The following is a 16496-nucleotide window of genomic DNA, read 5'->3' as shown; positions in this document are numbered from 1 at the left end:
GGCAGCTAATTCAATTTTTTTAATGATTTGCAAGCAAGATGCAAACAGTAAATTGCCAGTCTGCGACCTCTACCGTAAAGTCATATACTCTGTCAGCAGACCTGTAGCAATGGCACCTGCTTGGCGTCAGTCCTGCCCAAGGTGATTCAGTCGCCTTTGCTTCATGCTAGGAGCCATGCTGGATGGGACAGCTACTGGCCAGGTGGGCAATGGAGCAGGAGTCAGGCCCAAGGCACATCCACAGTGTTTGGTAGTTGTTGGAAGGGGCAGCGGGCCCCACTTGTTCTTTCCTCCTTGCTTCTCACTCCCTGAGGGACACGGTGCCCAGCAGGCTCACTCCTGACCCTTGGCTCTTTCATGTCCCTCTTGCAATTGGATACACAAGGGTAGTGAAAGGAAAAATGAATGAACTGAACTGGAATTGACTTTTATGGAGGTCTTTGGAAAAGTATCTTAAAAGGGAAAAGCAACAAACATACTAGCTGCTGCGTAAAGGGACTGACTGCCTAGGTTAGGAGAAGCTTCTTCAAGTCTCGCTGTCTGGAACCAACATAGTTGAAAGTTGGCTGCCAAGACCTCAACTGGAAAAGGAACTTGACCACCCTGCTGACCTTGTTATTTTTAAACACAGGTATTGCCAGCTCACCCTGGACTAAGTCCCTTTCCTCACTGAGAACAGTCACGTGGGGTGTGAATGAAACCTGATGTTTTTCTCAGCAGTTCAGACTGTTTGCCTTCAACCCTTGCCTAGTTATCTAGTCTGGGTCTGTGATGTTAACATTCCTACACCTGGTAGAGGAGCTAGTTTGCCAGCTCGGAAAGAATAGTCATGCCTTTGTTAAAAGAATACTTCCCAAGTCTGGATTTTATTTATTTTTTTAAAATATTGGTTTCCCTGGCCTTATTTTTTGGGCATTCTGACTCAATATTTTTTTAATAATAGAAAACTTTCTAGATGGTTCAGATACAGCTGACCCATTGACCCGCCATTGGGTACTATCAGACCAAAGCGCCTCAGGCTTACCTCTAAATGACCAGAGTTCAGCTCGTTCAGCCTGCTTGAGAATGTTTTATTTTCCTCACTTATGGGCTGTGGAATTTTCTTCATAGAAATTATTGGTTTATATCTAATAATTGAAAGACCAAAGTTTTCTTTTTTAAAATGATAATCTTAAAAAAAAATCTTGAGAATAGTATTGCAAATATACATGCATATCTGACAAGGGATTTGTATCCAGAATATATAAAGAACACAGCTCAAGAATAAAAAGACAAATGGCCCAATTAATAACTGGGAAAAAATTCTGAATAGACATTTCTCCAGAGAAGACACACAATTGGCCAAAGAAGCCCATGAAAAGGTGCTAACGTTAGTCATCAGTGAAATGCAAATCAAAACCACTATGAAAATCACTCCACACCTTCCAGGATGGCAATAATCAAAAATGTAGAGAAATTGGAATCCTCACACAATGTTGATAGGAATGTAAAATGGTGGAGCTGTTTTGGGAAACAGTCCAACAAATTCTTCAAAAAGTTAAACAGGGTTACTATTCAACCCAGCAATTGTACTCCTACATAAGTGTATATTCTCAAGATAAATGAAAATATGCATCCCACAAAAACTTGTACGTGAATGTTCACAGCAGCATTATTCACAACAGCCAAAAAGTGGAAACAACACAAATGTCCAATCAACTGGATGAATGAATAAACAAAATGTGGTCTAGTGATACCATGGAATGTTATTCAGCAATAAAAAGGAAGGAAGTACTAATATGCTCCAACATGGATGAAACTTGAAAAGAGTTCATCCAAAGCACAAAATAGGTTAGTGGTTGCCAGGGGCTTAGGGGAGGGAAGGATACAGCAGGTGACTGCTAATGGTTACAGGGTTTGGGGGGAAGAAGGATGACAATGCTGAAATGAGAGAGCGGCTATGGCTGCAAAACTCTGTGAATATGCTAAAAACCACTGTATTGGACACATTACACGGATCTATTTTATGGAGGAAGTGCCTAAAACTCCATAAAGCTTTTATGGGGGTTTTTTTGTATTAGTTTCAAGTGTACAAAACAATGTAGTAGTTAGACATTTACACCCCGCACAAAGTGATAACCCCTCTCCTCCAATCCACTACTCCTCTGAGATTGTACATAGCTGCTACAATTGCATCGACTCTATTCCCTACGCTGTACAAAGCTGCAAACAACTCGGCTGTCCAACAAGTGATCAGTGTACAGTACGGTACATACATACGTGGGAATACCGCCTACGGAAACTACAAATCCCAGGGTGTCCCGGGCTCGCCCAGGCCCCAGTGATCATGTGACTGCTGTTCACGTGTCCGCGCAGCCGGCTCCGGCGTGAAGCTCGGTAGGTAGGTGGGCAGGCGGTGGCCGCCGTGTGGGGTGGAAGCTTCAGGTCCACGGGTCCCCAGGTCCCGAGCGAGGCCGAACCCTGCCCTCTCCCTGCAGGGCTCCGAGGCCTGGCGTCCTGGGCCCCCCGCCCGCGCCCCGCTCGGCCGGCTGTGCCGCGCCGTAGCCCTGCCGGTCACTACCCAGTCTCCACCCAGTCCTGGGCCGGGGTCGGGCCCTGGAGCCCCTCCCCCGTGTACCCCACAGAACCCCGCTCGCCTCCCTTCAGGCACGGGGTCGTCCCCTCCGCTCCCGGGGCGCCATGCTTCCCCTCCCAGTGCCGCCACCCCTCACGGTACTGGGATCCCGCCCCAGGCCAGAGCGGGCACCTGCTCCTGTAGGGATCTGAGGGCCCTGCGGACGGCGGTGGTTACAGCTCTGGCCTGAGCATGCTGCATCGGGCTTCTGGTTCTGGTCTGCCACCTCCCCACTGTGACCTCAGCCTAGCCTCTTTCCCTCCGGGGGCCTGTTTCCCTGACCGGTCTGGTGCTCTCTTCTATGACAGAGTCAGAGCGGCTCAGTTCCCTGTGCTCTGCTGACCAGCACGAAAACAGCTCAGACTCCTCTTTCTGCTGACCGCACGTTTCAGGTAGAGCTGTGAGAAAGAAGAAATTGGGGCCAGCGAGAGAAGGGAGGAGAATCAGATCCCAGATCTTTGGGGAGAAGGAGCTGTAAGGTGCAAGCCCCCTCCGCCATAGCCCATCAGGTGGAAAGAGCAGGTAAGCGGGGGACAATGGAGGTGAGTGCTTTGAGGGGAGGGCAGGCTGAGAGGTCCTGGGCCACGGCTGAGACCTCTGTCTGAGATGTGAGCAGGGTTGAGGCGGTCTCACAGCTCTGGTGGCACTCACTTCACAGGGCCCTGTCTCTAGCGCTGCTGGAAGCCTGGGAGCCCAAGACTCTTCCTCCACTACTCACTGCTTTTGTTTTTTTTTTTTCTGGGTTGCTGGCTGGATGGCAGGTTGCGTAAGAGGAAGTTCTGTGGCATCTGATTGATCTTTCTGGACTTGGAGCCAGCGGAAAGATATTTCCTCTGGAGCTGGTCCTTTGATTGCATGCATGGTGACAAATATCCAAGAGCACCCGCACTTTCCCTTCCCCTCTCATGAGTATACCATTCCCAACTGTGCTTGACCTTCATCAGAAGCAATGCAAAGCGTCTGACTACCCAGGGGGCTTCCTTTGCCGTTCTAAACCAGTTCTAAACCACCGGTGTGCTGAGGGCATCAGAGGGAATGCTCCTGTGATGAACAGCGGTTAGGTCAGTCACGTGCGCAAAGAGTGAGAACTGACCTGAATTTGGAGGGGCTTTGAAAGCTATGCAGAATTTAGACTGTGGACTGGAGGGAGATGTGCTGGGCTGTAACACATTGAAATGCCCACAGTTCTGAGTAAGGGATACTCTTGGGACTCTGTGGTGTGGAAACAGGCTGGAAATCCAGATAGATCTGGGTCCAAATCCTGCTCTGCAACTTGCTAATATGTGACCCTGGGTCAGTGATTTGATCTCTCCAAAGCTTTGTGACCTCTTTCATAAGGACTGAATTAGATACGTCCGTGACACTCCTTCCCCATATGGCCTCTCTCTAGTGCTGACATGTTAGTACCCCTCTCTTTTATGTCTATGTCTTTTTACCTTACGGGTCTGTAAGTCTGAAACAAGTAGGGTTTGCCTCTGACCTATTTCTGTCTCTGCCATCCCATGCTGGGGCACCCAGTCTTCTACACAGAGGCACACCTGGGTTTGAATCCCAGCCATGTGATCATGGGAAATTTGTTTCACCTTTCTGTGCCCACCTCAGGATAACGCTTGTACCTGCCTTTCCCCATCTAGGCCAGGATGAGCCAGAGCCCACAAGCCTCCTAGCAGAATAGCCCAAACAGGCTGGTGCCTCCCACCAGCCGAAGGTCTTGCCTCAGCTGCCCGGGGGATGTGGTCGTGAAGCAGAATCTGCAGACCCTACAGGAAGAGGTCTCCCAGGGCCATGGCCCAAGTCAGCATCAACAGTGACCCTGGCGAGTGGGACTTCAGCACAGACCCGGGGGAGCGGGCCCGTCTGCTGCAGAGTCCTTGCGTGGACACAAACCCCAAGAGTGAGGGGGAGGCCTCCCCTGAAGGTCTGAGCAGAGGCACCACTTCTACATTTGGGGCCATCTTCATCGTAGTCAATGCCTGCCTGGGTGCAGGGTTACTCAACTTCCCAGCAGCCTTCAGCACTGCCGGGGGCGTGGCAGCTGGCGTCATGCTGCAGATGGTGAGTGTGCAGGCCGAGTGGGCAGAAAGGCAGTTCAGTTGGTGGGTATGGCCTCTCTACCTCAAAGGGGAGGCTTCGGATCAGGGATTGTCAGTAGGTGATACATGCTACCACTGTTCCCCCCTCCCCCCCACACACGCACGGGAGGCATTACTGTTCTATTCCCGCATTCTTTCCTCTGAGCCCAGACAAGGCTTCAAAAGCCTTCCCAGCAATCAGGGAAATTTGACATCAATTACATGTTTAATAATCTTGTGGTTATGTTTAAAAAGCGGGCCCTTATCTTTTAGAACTGTGTGCTGTAATATTTGCTGTTGAAATGATATGATAGCTTGTATTTTCTTCAAAATAATCCAGAGTAGAAGGAACAGATGAAACAAAATTGGCCATGCATTGATGATTTTTGAAGCTGAGTGACAGGTGTATCCATTGTACCATTCTATCTACCTGTGTGTATGTTTGAAATTTTCCACAAAACTTTTGTTTTTAAAGAAAATCTCAGTTTGGCAACCTCCAGTAATCTATTAAACTTGCCCTACAAAGTGAGGTTAATGTGCCAACCGGCTCTGGACACTGGCCCAGTAAATGCTGAGCAAGACCAGGCTGCCCTTTGCTGCCCGGCCGTCCCCACCCCTCTTGCTCTGTCGCTGCTCACAGGGCATGCTGGTTTTCATCATCAGTGGCCTTGTCATCCTGGCCTACTGCTCCCAGGCCAGCAATGAGCGGACCTACCAGGAGGTGGTATGGGCGGTGTGTGGCAAGCTGACGGGCGTGCTGTGTGAGGTGTCCATTGCCATCTACACGTTCGGCACCTGCATCGCCTTCCTCATCATCATCGGGGACCAGCAGGACAAGAGTGAGTTTCCCTAGTAGCTACCTCATCCCTTCACCTTGGCCCTGGGGGTTCTGGGGGGAAGGGAAGGGCATGGAACACCTGCCCCAGGCAGAGCCTGGGCCCGGCACTTATCTGGAAATCCTCCCTCCTGGCTGCTGTGCCCATGAGACAGATGGAAGTCCTGAGGCCCAGCGGAGCAGGAGGGCCACACCCTGCAGCCACCTGGCATGACGCTCCCTCCTTCTTCCCTGTGCAGTTATAGCTGTGATGGCAAAGGACCCTGAGGGTGGCAGCCCCTGGTACACAGACCGCAAGTTCACCATCAGCCTCACTGCCTTCCTCTTCATCCTGCCCCTTTCCATTCCCAGGGAGATCGGCTTCCAGAAATATGCCAGGTTTGAGGCCCCACCCCAGCCTGGGCCAGACAGCTCTGATCATAGGCACCTGGAGACCCAGGGGCAGCTGGAGATGCCACCTTGCCTTGGGGCAGCAAGAGTGGGCAAGGCAGGGCGGACCAGGGCTTGCAGGGGTTCCAGCATAAGTCTTCCTTTTATGTCAGGGACAAGGGAGGCAGTGGCCCTTTGTATCAGTGGGATACTCAGCTCCAATGTCCTTGTCAAAGAAGGGACAGGTGATAATCAGGTGTGTGAAGACAGCCTCCTGGCCTGGGCCCTGGCTTTCCCAGGGAGAATGGGAATTTTGATCAGTTGGGATTGTCAGCCTGGCTTTTTATGAAGGGAGAGGCTTCCTGGCTTATGATCTGAAAAGCCATGGCATTCTAAGCTGTTTCCTGTGATCCATAACGGACAGGGTCACACACTCAGCTGTCTCCATGGTGCCCTTTAATGTTGACATTCCAGTATTTGTACCTTCAACCCTTTTACCTCCAGTATCTCAAAGGCCCTCATTCTCAAAGTCCCTGCTCACAGCCCTCGCCAAGGGGCGGCTGCTCTGACTAAAATAGGAGATGAGCTTTGAAGCCCAGTCGTCCAAGCCATGGACCTGAACCATGCATGTCCTAATGGTCAGAAATGTCATTCTGGCCTCCTGTTGGGGTCCAGCTCCCTCCTCGCTATGGCCAGTTTCTCCAAATTTATTTCTCACGCATTCCTTGAGTCTTTGCTTGGAATAGCCTCCCAGATCATTCAGTAGACACTGTGGTCACTAGAGCTGCACGTGGATGCCCCTGGGGTGGAATCAGACAAAGGGCGCCTGGGGCGAGGGAGGAGGAAGTTCAGTCCATTCTTCCCGCAGCTTCCTGAGCGTGGTGGGCACATGGTATGTCACTGCCATCGTTATCATCAAATACTTCTGGCCAGATAAAGAGATGACCCCAGGGGACATCCTAACCAGGTGGGTGAGGACCCCAGGGGCCACGGGGTAGAAGCCACCACTTGGGCCCCAAGAGGTGCTGGGTCAGACATCAGAAGGCCACACAGGTTCTCTTCTCAAGGCTCATTAGGTCATCGGGGCTTGACTCGTGGGCATTGTGGGAAGGAGCAAGAGATCCCGATATTTTTACTGGAGGGAAAAATGAGAACCAGAGAAGGAAGACTTTGCCACTGACATCCAATAGATGAGCCAACATGAGACTAGGCCTCAGGTGTGGAGACTACCAGGGTGGAATTGCATATTTTTCTAACTCGTGCTCATCTGTAATTTCTGTATCTGCTATGTAAAGATGAGTCTGTTTTGTCATTTCCCTTTTCTTGAAGAGAGCAAGCCGGAAAAGCAAAAGCTCCAGTGCAGGAGCCAGAAATTCTGGATTTTGGTTCCAGGAGGGCCTTGCAGAACCTCAGTTTACTGACCTGTGAAATGGAGATGTGTCTTCTCCTCATTCCCAGATTTCTGTGGCTTGGATGTGTAGATGCTAGTTGGTGGAGATCATAGTGGGCTGAATGAAGAGTTATGGGCAGAGGGTTGTTGGTGGCTCTGTGAGGTTCACAGGCAGCAGATTCTTGTGTGTTTGTCCACAGGCCAACCTCCTGGATAGCCATGTTCAATGCCATGCCCACCATCTGCTTTGGATTTCAGGTGCCAGTTGCCTTAGCTCACTCCTTACTCTATGATGGAGCCCACATTCCAGGCAGGATGGGGAAACCTTGGGAGGAAGGATGGAGTGGGGGCCCCAGGACTTGCCCTTTGTCCCTTGTCCCCTTTGCCCCCAGGGTACCTCCCTCTGGAAACCGGGGGTGAGGTCACTTCCCCACCATAACTGTGACCTTCACCCTGACAGTGCCACGTGAGCAGTGTGCCTATCTTCAACAGCATGCAGCGCCCCGAGGTGAAGACCTGGGGCGGGGTGGTGACAGCCGCCATGGTCATAGCTCTTGCTGTCTACATGGGCACAGGTGAGTGCTCCCCTTCAAAGGCCAGGCTTGGAGTGCTCCCATTTTCCTTCTTTGTCCCCAGATCCTCTGGTTCAACTTTCCTGGGGACAGCCGTTCACGCTTAGCACACCAAACCCTTCTGTAGGCATTGGCTTAAACGTGGCTGCCTTGGGTCAGATGAGAGAGATGTATTCATCCATTCATTCAACAGCTCTCCACTGGTGCCTAGTAAGTGCCAGGAACTGCTCTCGGCATGGGGAATGCCGTGGAGATAGATAGACCTGGTCCTGCCCTCGTGGAATTGACAGTCTAGTCAGAGAGGCGGTCTTACTAGAGCGGAGCAGGAATCAGTAAAGAATTTCAGACAGTGACGTGTACCATGGTGACAGTGAAACAGAGAAGATGTGAGTGGGATTGGGGGGGGGCAATTTAGGGGGGTCGATCACAAAAGACTCCTCTGTGAGGCGTTGGCATTTGGGGAGGCCCAAATGATGAGAAGGAGCCAGAACCTCAAGCGCTGGGGGAAGAGCATTCCAGACAGAGGGACCAGAAAATGCCAATCCCTGAGGCTGGGACAGGAGAAAGGTCTGTATAGCTGTAGAGGAGCAAGTTCGGGGCAGGGGACAGTCCCTGAGGCCAGACAGGGACTGGGGCCAGAGCCTGTGGGGCCTTGAGGACTGTTGGGAGCCAGACAGGAAACATTTCAAGCAGGAACATGGCTCGTTGAAAGATGGCTGCAGGTGCTACGTGCAAAATGGTCTGGATGAAGAAGCAGGACTGGAAGACCAGGAAGGATGGCCCTGTGATTCCTTCTCCAGACAGTTCTGGGGCCAGCACTGTTCTACCTCTGAAGACAGAGCCAGGAGTGAGAGGCAAATGGGCAGAGTCCCTGCGCTCCTGGGGCTCATGCTCTGGTTGGGGAAACAGACAATACACAAGTATGAAAATATTTCAGAGAGGGGAGTGCTGTGAAGAAAATCACAGGGTGTTGTGAGATAGCATTGAGGGTGGGGGTCATTGTGGACGGGCTGGGCTTGTCTGAGACCTGCATGATGAGGAGATGGCAGCATGAAGGGCTGGGCAGACAGAAAGTTAGTGCAGAAGCCTGAGGCAGGACCGTGCTGGGCGAGTGCAAGATCAGAAAGGTGGCGGGGAGGGTGGGTGTGAGAAGTCAGGGAGGGAAGCTTCTGATCCCAGCCCGCCACCCTGTAAGCCTCCGGACCTGCTCCAACGCCCACCCCATCTGATGTCACATCCAGCAGTGAACGGTCCATTCAGCCTTACCCTCCCAGGGTGGCCCCAACCCAGCCCTCCTGTCCCTGCCCTCAGGCATCTGTGGCTTCCTGACCTTTGGAGCGTCTGTGGACCCTGACGTGCTCCTGTCCTATCCCTCCAATGACATGGCGGTGGCTGTGGCCCGGGCCTTCATCATCCTGAGTGTGCTCACCTCCTACTCCATCCTGCACTTCTGTGGGCGGTGAGTCCCCCCACCCCACTGGCATGCTCCCTCGGGGACCCTGAAAACACTTTGAACATGATCATATGGCCTTGTGCGGAGCCCACTTTGTAGAAGGAGAAATTGAAGCCCATAGGAAACAGTGCCGAGTGCCGAGCATGGTCCTGCAAGTACCCCAGTCGGGTCTTGGGGTCTTTTTTGTCCCAGAGTTCCCAGAACATTCTGTGAGTCCTATGAGAACCTCTAGCCTAGATTCTTTTCTGAACACACAGCCTTCTGGGTATCCCAGCCCTTTCCTTTCCAGGAGAAGAACAGCATCAGTTCCCGCCGGGTGAGCACGTCCTGGGCCTAGCAGGGCACTAAGCTCTTCTCATTGACCATCTCACGCAGACCCCAAGGCCGCCCGAGAAGAGGGCAAGGAGGCCCACTTTACAGGAGAGGAAAGGGGCTCAGGGATCAGGGCCTGCCTCATGCCCATCTGCCCAGCCGGGGGTCTGGCTCCGGGAGCTGGAGGTGGGGCTGTTAGCTGGTGCGCCTGAGGCTGAGCCCTCTCCCTGTGGGCAGGGCGGTGGTCGAGGGCCTGTGGCTGCGCTACCAGGGGGTGCCAGTGGAGGAGGACGTGGGGCGGGAGCGGCGGAGGCGAGTGCTGCAGACGCTGGTCTGGTTCCTGCTCACCCTGCTCCTGGCGCTCTTCATCCCTGACATCGGCAAGGTCATCTCAGTCATCGGAGGCCTGGCCGCCTGCTTCATCTTCGTCTTCCCAGGTGCGGGCCCCTGGCTCCCAGGGCCTCACGGCCTCAGCTCCTCGCTTGCTCACCTGTGTGGGGAGAGCAACCACAGGCATTCACTGTCCCCCTCCACAGGCTCTGTGCCAACCCCTATGCAAGCATCATCTCCCAAAAAGAAGATATAGTTGACACTGTTTGACTGATGGGGAGATGTGAGATTCAGGGAGGGTAACAAACTCACCTAACGAATAACAGAGCCTTTCAACTTCAAGTCTGCCCAAGTCCACATCCTATACCCTTAAGCCTCCATTCAAGTCTCTGCTGCTTCATGACCATCAGGAATCTGGCTGGTTCAGTCCCCAGAGGGCAATGGGATCTGGTGGCAGCACCCTGACACAAAAGCCAGGAGATCTGCCTTTCAGACATGGGTCTGCCACCAGATCCCTTAGAAAACTGTCCCATCTTCCCAGCCATGAGTTCTGACAATACCCAGCTGATTTCTTTTTAGACCACCTAGAAAAGCCCTTGCCACTTTCCTTGGAGCAAGGGGACCACATCTGCTCAGAAGTGTCCTAGGAAGGGCCCTGGAGTCTAGGCGCCACTGGGTCACCTTCCACGGCTGCCCCTTTAGCTCTGAGTCTTGCCTGCAGCCCAAGGTGCGCCTGTCAGATGCTCGCCTCTCCTAGGAGAGCAGATCTAGCACCTTTAGCGGGGTGTGGCTGGCAGAAATAGCATTTCTGGAAGATAAACAGTCCCTTCTCCATCCACCACCACTGCCTGTCCATAAGGGAGGAGGCTGGGCCTGAGGGAGGGAGCCCACCCAAGCTCTCAGAGCCGCCTCTTCTCTTCCAGGGCTGTGCCTCCTTCAAGCCAAACTCTCTGAGATGGAAGAAGTCAAGCCAGCCAGGTAAAGCAGGGCCCAGCCCTTGGTCCTCTCAGGGGAGGTGCTACATCGGGAGGTAGCCTTGTGTGTTGTGGGGAAAGGGTCCTTAGCATAGCAGGGGCCAGGAGGCTTCCGTACTTTGAAACACACGAGTTTTGAAAATACTTTTTTTTTTCCAATGGGTAACATGCTAGTTATGACAATTCAAACACTACCAAAGGACTTGAGAGGAAACAGTGAAGTCCCTCTTCCCCCACAGCCCACTCGCTACCACATGCCTTCTCCTGAGAGAGCTCCATGCGATCAGCATGGTCTGTGCCCTTCTGGACTCTTCTGGGCATGTGTGCCTGTCTGTGTATGCAACGCTCTGCATGTGGACACACAAACACACGGGATTTTGTATCGAGTTTGGTTTTTTCAAAAATGGTTTCATGCCAGACACACTTTTCTGCCACTAGCCCTTTTTTGTTGTTCCATTTAACCATGTACCTTGGAGATCACTCTATGGCAACACAAGACAATCCATTTGTTCCCTTTTGAAGGGCTGCAGAATATTCTGCTGTGTGAACGTGCCCTGGATGTGAACACTCTTACACATACACATCTTGACACACCTGTTGGAGGTTCTTGGCAGGATCGATTCTTAGAAGGAAATTGCTACGTCACAGGGCATGCTCATTTTTATTTTGGCACAAATTACCCTCCACAAAGGCGGTACCAGGCAGAGTCTCAGCAGCACTGAATGAGAGTACCCTGGCTCCCACTCCCCTGCCAGCACTATGTGTATAACAGGCTTCTAGATTTTTTTTTAAATAGATATAAAAACACCACATTGTTTTTATATGCATGTTTCTCTGAATAGTAAAGAGGCTGAGAATAGGTTGCATGCTTTTTAAAAATATATATTATGCAAGTAATAGTCATTATATAAAACCTAAAAAAACAATAGTGTAAACGTATATGTTAATGTACTTTGCAGAAAAAAACTATTTTCCATCGTTCTGGGAACATTGCATCTTACCAATAAATATGCTAATGGAAAAAAAAAAACCTAAAAAAACACAGACAAGTCTACGGAAGCAAATAAAATCATTCTTAATACCCAGTTATAACCTTGTTGCTATTTCTGATGCATATATTTGCTTTTTTTTAATTAAAGTTTATTGGAGTGACAATTGTTAGCAAAGTTACATAGATTTCAGGTGTACAATTCTGTAATGCATCATCTATAAATCCCATTGTGTGTTCACCACCCAGTCAGTTCTTCCATCACCATATATTAGACCCCGTTTATCCTCTTCTAGAGCCCCCCTTACCCTCTGATAACCCCTAAACTACTGTCTATGTCTATGAGTTTTTGCTCCTTCATTTGTTTGTCTTGACCTTTTTTTGTTTTCAGTTTTATATACCACATATCAGTAAAATCATATGGTTCTCTACTTTTACTGTCTGACTTATTTCGCTTAGCACCTTTTTTGGGTTTTTTTGTTTTTTAATGAAATGGCTCACACTCTATGTCGCCTGCTTTTTCCTGAAGATCTTTCCATCAGGAAACATGCATTCCAATCCTGGTCCTGCCCTTGGCTTGCTGTGACCAGTCAATCCTATGAGCCTTGGTCTCTTTACCTGTGGATTAGGGATCGTACACCTAGCAGCAGTAACCTTTGTATGAAAAGCCCTTGAGAAGTAGGAGGTGTTCTACAAGAAAAGAGATTTCAGTAATTATGGTAACTCACTGATACATGTATGTATCAGACGTCTGCAGAGTCAGGGGGGTGTTGACTAACCAGGCCCCTCTCTCCTTCTGCCCTACAGCTGGTGGGTGCTGGTCTTTTACGGAGTGCTCTTGGTCACCCTGGGAGCCTTCATCTTCGGCCAGACGACAGCCAATGCTGTCTTTGTGGATCTCTTGGCATAACCAGTGCCTCCCAGGGAACACATGGCCTTTGCCACTGGACACAGGAACCCAACTCGTACTGCTGCAGGGCCACCTGGAGTACGGCATCATTCACCTCTACACCCGACATCGTTTTCCAGGGACGGATCTGGGATGAAATCAGGCTCCACACCTCTGGGCAGCTCAAACCCAGCTCCCTTCCTGCTCCACTGTCCTGGCAGTGACGTGGATGGTAGGAGGTCTCGCATCACAAGGCAACCTTCCCCCACTCCTCCAGCTCCCAACTTCTCCATGCCTCGCACCCATCGGTGAAGAGGGTCAGAAGAAAGGATGCAGCCTAACCTCCCTCTGGAGAAGGAATGTGAGCAAAAGGCCACCATCGTCCACAGAGCAGCCAGTCCTGAGTAGAGGCACACTTCATTAGCCCAGGACTCACTCTGCAACTGCTCTGGTCTCTTGGCAGACCAGCCAGCAGAGGCTTCACCAACTTGCCAGAACTTGGGATCTGGCAAGTTCCAAAGGTAGCACTGAATTCACATAGATGCGCAGAGGCGGATAGATTCATGTCTTGTCCACTCCCTCCTGGGCCCACGTGGAGCCTATCACCTGCTTTCCCATAACTGATTGACATTTCCCAAGCCTTTGGGGCCTCGCCCTGTGTCATTACCCAAACCCAGATGTCCTCCTCCATCCCCAGACATCCCCAAGTCTAATGTTTACAAACGGTGCCAGCCCGGCTCGGCCAGGGGCCAGGGGCGTCCCGTGCCACGGTGCTGTGAGTACTCTGCCGTTCGCTTTCCCCATGCCGGGGAGTCTGTCCTCTCTCAGATCCCAGGTGGGCCCCTCTGTTCAGGGGCACAAGGGTAGGTGATGGACAAGGCTGGGACCCTTGCAGACCTGTGCAGGCTGGGCTGGTTACGATCAAGGTAAACCTGTCATCTTTTCTTCTAATGATTGCCCTTCACTTCCACACATACCCCCACCCACTCTACCCAGCATGGTAGCCCAAAGATAAGAAAGGCAGCTGAGAGGTGGCTGGTTAGCTCAGTTGGGTGGAGCTTGGTGTTGCCAGTTCAATCCCTGCATGGGCCACTGTGAGCTGCGCCCTCCTTAAAAGAAGAAAAGAAAGGCAACTGAGTTTTCCTTGACTGGGTAGCATTTGACTGCAGGCATGCCAGCCTGGAAGTTTCCCTTCCAATCAGGATCTTTTCTGCTCCTCCCCCACCCCATCACCTCACCCCCCAATCCCATTTTTCTGAGTAGCTCAATCTCTCCTGCTCACTTAAGTATTGGGGCCGTGTGAGGGCATGCAAAACCCTCTCATCAACTTCAGCCCCACATGCCCACCAGGCCTGGCCTTGGTGGCCTGTCAGTCACCTTGAGGTCACATCTGGACTGTGCTCCAGGCAGGATGAGGAGGAACTACTCTCGCTCCATATTCCCATTTTGAACACCTTGGCCACCCATTGTGGCCAACACCCGGCACCGAATCAGGCTTCCTCTACCTGAAACCTCCGGCATTTCCCTGACCCCTCCTGCCCAAAACCTCAGGTGGGAGGAGGACCCGCCCAGCAGCCAGCCACTCAAGGCAGTCAGATCTCAGAAGCAGAGGCTGGCTGGAGGCCTATAGGCTCCTGCTCAGTCCCCAGACGGGGTGACCTGCCTTGCCTCACATTCTCTCAGTCCCTGGGGCCAGCCGCACTCTGCTGTTTGCTCTCTGTCTGCTGCATAGCACCCATGCCTGACAAGGTTAGGAGGATGGCCCGGTCAGCAGGGCTGCACAGCCTCCTAATGCTGGATTTTGGGGGTGGGGGCAGCTAAGGAAGTCCTTACCCAAAACCCAACGAATTGGGACAAGGAGCTGGAATCCACTTGGCCTAACCTCGAGCCCCCTCTCCTTCCCAGGACATTTTACTGTTTCTTTTCTTGTGCACATTCAGACCAAGGAGGATAGTTAATAAAAAGGGGCTTGTGCTGCTGAACTGTGTGGCCTGTGTCTGGCGCTGGGGACAGAGTCCAGGCCACTGACAGGAGGAAGATAAGCTGGGGGGGAGGAGTTGGGGTGGGGCAAGAACTTTTAACTTATTGTCTGTAACCCACCTCAGGAATGGGCACCACCACGCTCCATTGACCGTGCTGGGGACCCACAGTGGTTCTTCACACCTCCCTTTTCTTCCACGTCTCATGAGCCCTTCCCACTGACTTGGGAATCTCCTCGGTCCCCTGTCCTCCTGCCTCTGCCTTGGCTCAAGCCCTCACTGTGTCTTCCATACACTGCTGTAGCCTCAGATTGGCCGCCATGCTGCATGGCCCTCCCTGACCTAACTCTTTAGGTGAACTTCAAAATCCTGAGCATCGATACCCCGTCTTTTCAGAAGCATGTATTGAGCATGCCCCTTTGTCCTAGTTGTGAGCCAGTCCCCATGCTCAGTGCCGATGAGAAGACACTCAGCAAAACAGACACCAGCTCCATGCTCAGTCTGTTGGGGAAGACTGATGCTAAGCAAGTGGTCACACAAGTATATACTTGCAAATTGTGACGTGTATCAAGAAGGGAAAATATAGAATATTATATTTACGGACCCGGAGCCTATCTGGGGAGTCAAGGAAAACTTCCTGGAGGAAGTAACATTTGAGCTGGCCCTGAATGATGAGTAAAAATGAATGAAGAGAAGTGGGGAGACCTTTCCACGCCATGGGAACTGCATATGTAAAGGCCCTGTGGTAGGAGGAACGTGGTTGTGGAACTGAAAAGTGGTCATTGTAGGTGGAGTATTGCCTGAGTATGGGAAAGCATTCTGGGATGATCTTCAAAGCTGCACCCCCTTATCCAACCAGCTCATCTTCTATTACACCCCCCTCCCTGCTCCAGTCATGTGGTAGGGGTGGGAACTCTTCAAGGAGGAAACACTTCAAAAGGTTAGAGGGGTGGGACAGCTTTGGGCCATGGTTCACACCTGACTAGGGGGTAAGAGCTTAAGGCTTGACTTCACTGTCTCTGAGTGAACTGAGGAAGGAGAGATTGCATTTATGTCAAAGACAAACACAGCCAATGTCAAAATATGCCTTTTGCTCACTTGAGACATCACAGTCAAAAGTCTGCCCCATTTGACTATAAGCTCCGTGGGAACAGGGCCATGTCTCCCTTGTCCATCAGCTATCGTAGCCAGTGCTCAGCATATAGCACGTACTCGATAGTTAGACAAACGAGTGAATATCAACTGACATTTGTTGAGTTCTGCCTTGTGCCAGTACTTGACTTGCATCATTCTCACTTGGTCTTGGTACCAACTCTCTGAAGGAACAGAAGCTAAGAGATGTTAAACAGCTCGCCCAGGGACACTCAGGTAGTAACATTAGAGCCAGACAGCCCTCCTGCCATGCAGCCTGGTGATTTCTAATCACCAGCCTGGTGATTGCAGACCCCAGAAGGCAAGCTCGGGAACCTACGACTCCTATCCTGGCACCAACACCAGTTCCTGGAACCCTCAGGTCACTCTCCCAGCCAATCTCCGTCAAGCCGTGTGAAGCCTGCTGGCTAGTGGCTCTGGGCAGTCACTTCAGCTCTCTGGGCTTATTCCCAATCTCTAAAATGGGAATGATAATCACTAACCTTATTACCTCCAAGGGTACAGTGGAGCCAATGTAATGATAGTACTTGAAAAAGAACAGAAATGCTTTGTAACCAGAAATCCATA

General features: G+C 51.5%; 1 protein-coding gene across 6 annotated transcripts; it reads left to right on the top strand.

The window, feature by feature from the left end:
• Positions 1 to 2337: 2337 nt before the first annotated feature.
• SLC38A7 (solute carrier family 38 member 7) lies at positions 2338 to 14778 on the top strand. 6 transcript variants are annotated; one of them, XM_081031678.1, is made up of 13 exons: positions 2338 to 2376; positions 2923 to 3136; positions 3376 to 3675; positions 4249 to 4669; positions 5327 to 5525; positions 5761 to 5899; positions 6759 to 6857; positions 7481 to 7538; positions 7741 to 7855; positions 9164 to 9311; positions 9855 to 10054; positions 10871 to 10925; positions 12717 to 14778. In XM_081031678.1, exons 4-13 carry the CDS (start codon positions 4400 to 4402, stop codon positions 12817 to 12819), a joined length of 1386 nt encoding a protein of 461 aa, XP_080887804.1. In that variant the 5' UTR covers positions 2338 to 2376; positions 2923 to 3136; positions 3376 to 3675; positions 4249 to 4399; the 3' UTR covers positions 12820 to 14778. The 6 variants fall into 6 exon arrangements, with proteins under 6 accessions (XP_080887804.1, XP_080887802.1, XP_080887805.1 ...); XM_081031679.1 differs by having other exon boundaries at positions 2350 to 2380; positions 3011 to 3136; XM_081031676.1 differs by lacking the exon at positions 3376 to 3675 and having other exon boundaries at positions 2349 to 2380; positions 3011 to 3136.
• Positions 14779 to 16496: the final 1718 nt, after the last annotated feature.

The sequence above is a fragment of the Rhinolophus hipposideros genome (assembly GCF_964194185.1).
Source record: "Rhinolophus hipposideros genome assembly, chromosome: 21".
Taxonomy (NCBI): domain Eukaryota; kingdom Metazoa; phylum Chordata; class Mammalia; order Chiroptera; family Rhinolophidae; genus Rhinolophus; species Rhinolophus hipposideros.
Note: the sequence above shows the minus strand (reverse complement) of the source record. Positions and strands in the feature narration are given on the sequence as shown.

Coding starts and splice junctions, on each gene's coding strand:
- SLC38A7 (XM_081031678.1), top strand. CDS start 4,400: ATGGCCCAAGTCAGCATCAACAGTGACCCTGGCGAGTGGGACTTCAGC. Junction 4,670..5,326: donor CTGGCGTCATGCTGCAGATG/GTGAGTGTGCAG, acceptor CGCTGCTCACAG/GGCATGCTGGTTTTCATCAT. Junction 10,055..10,870: donor CTTCATCTTCGTCTTCCCAG/GTGCGGGCCCCT, acceptor CTTCTCTTCCAG/GGCTGTGCCTCCTTCAAGCC.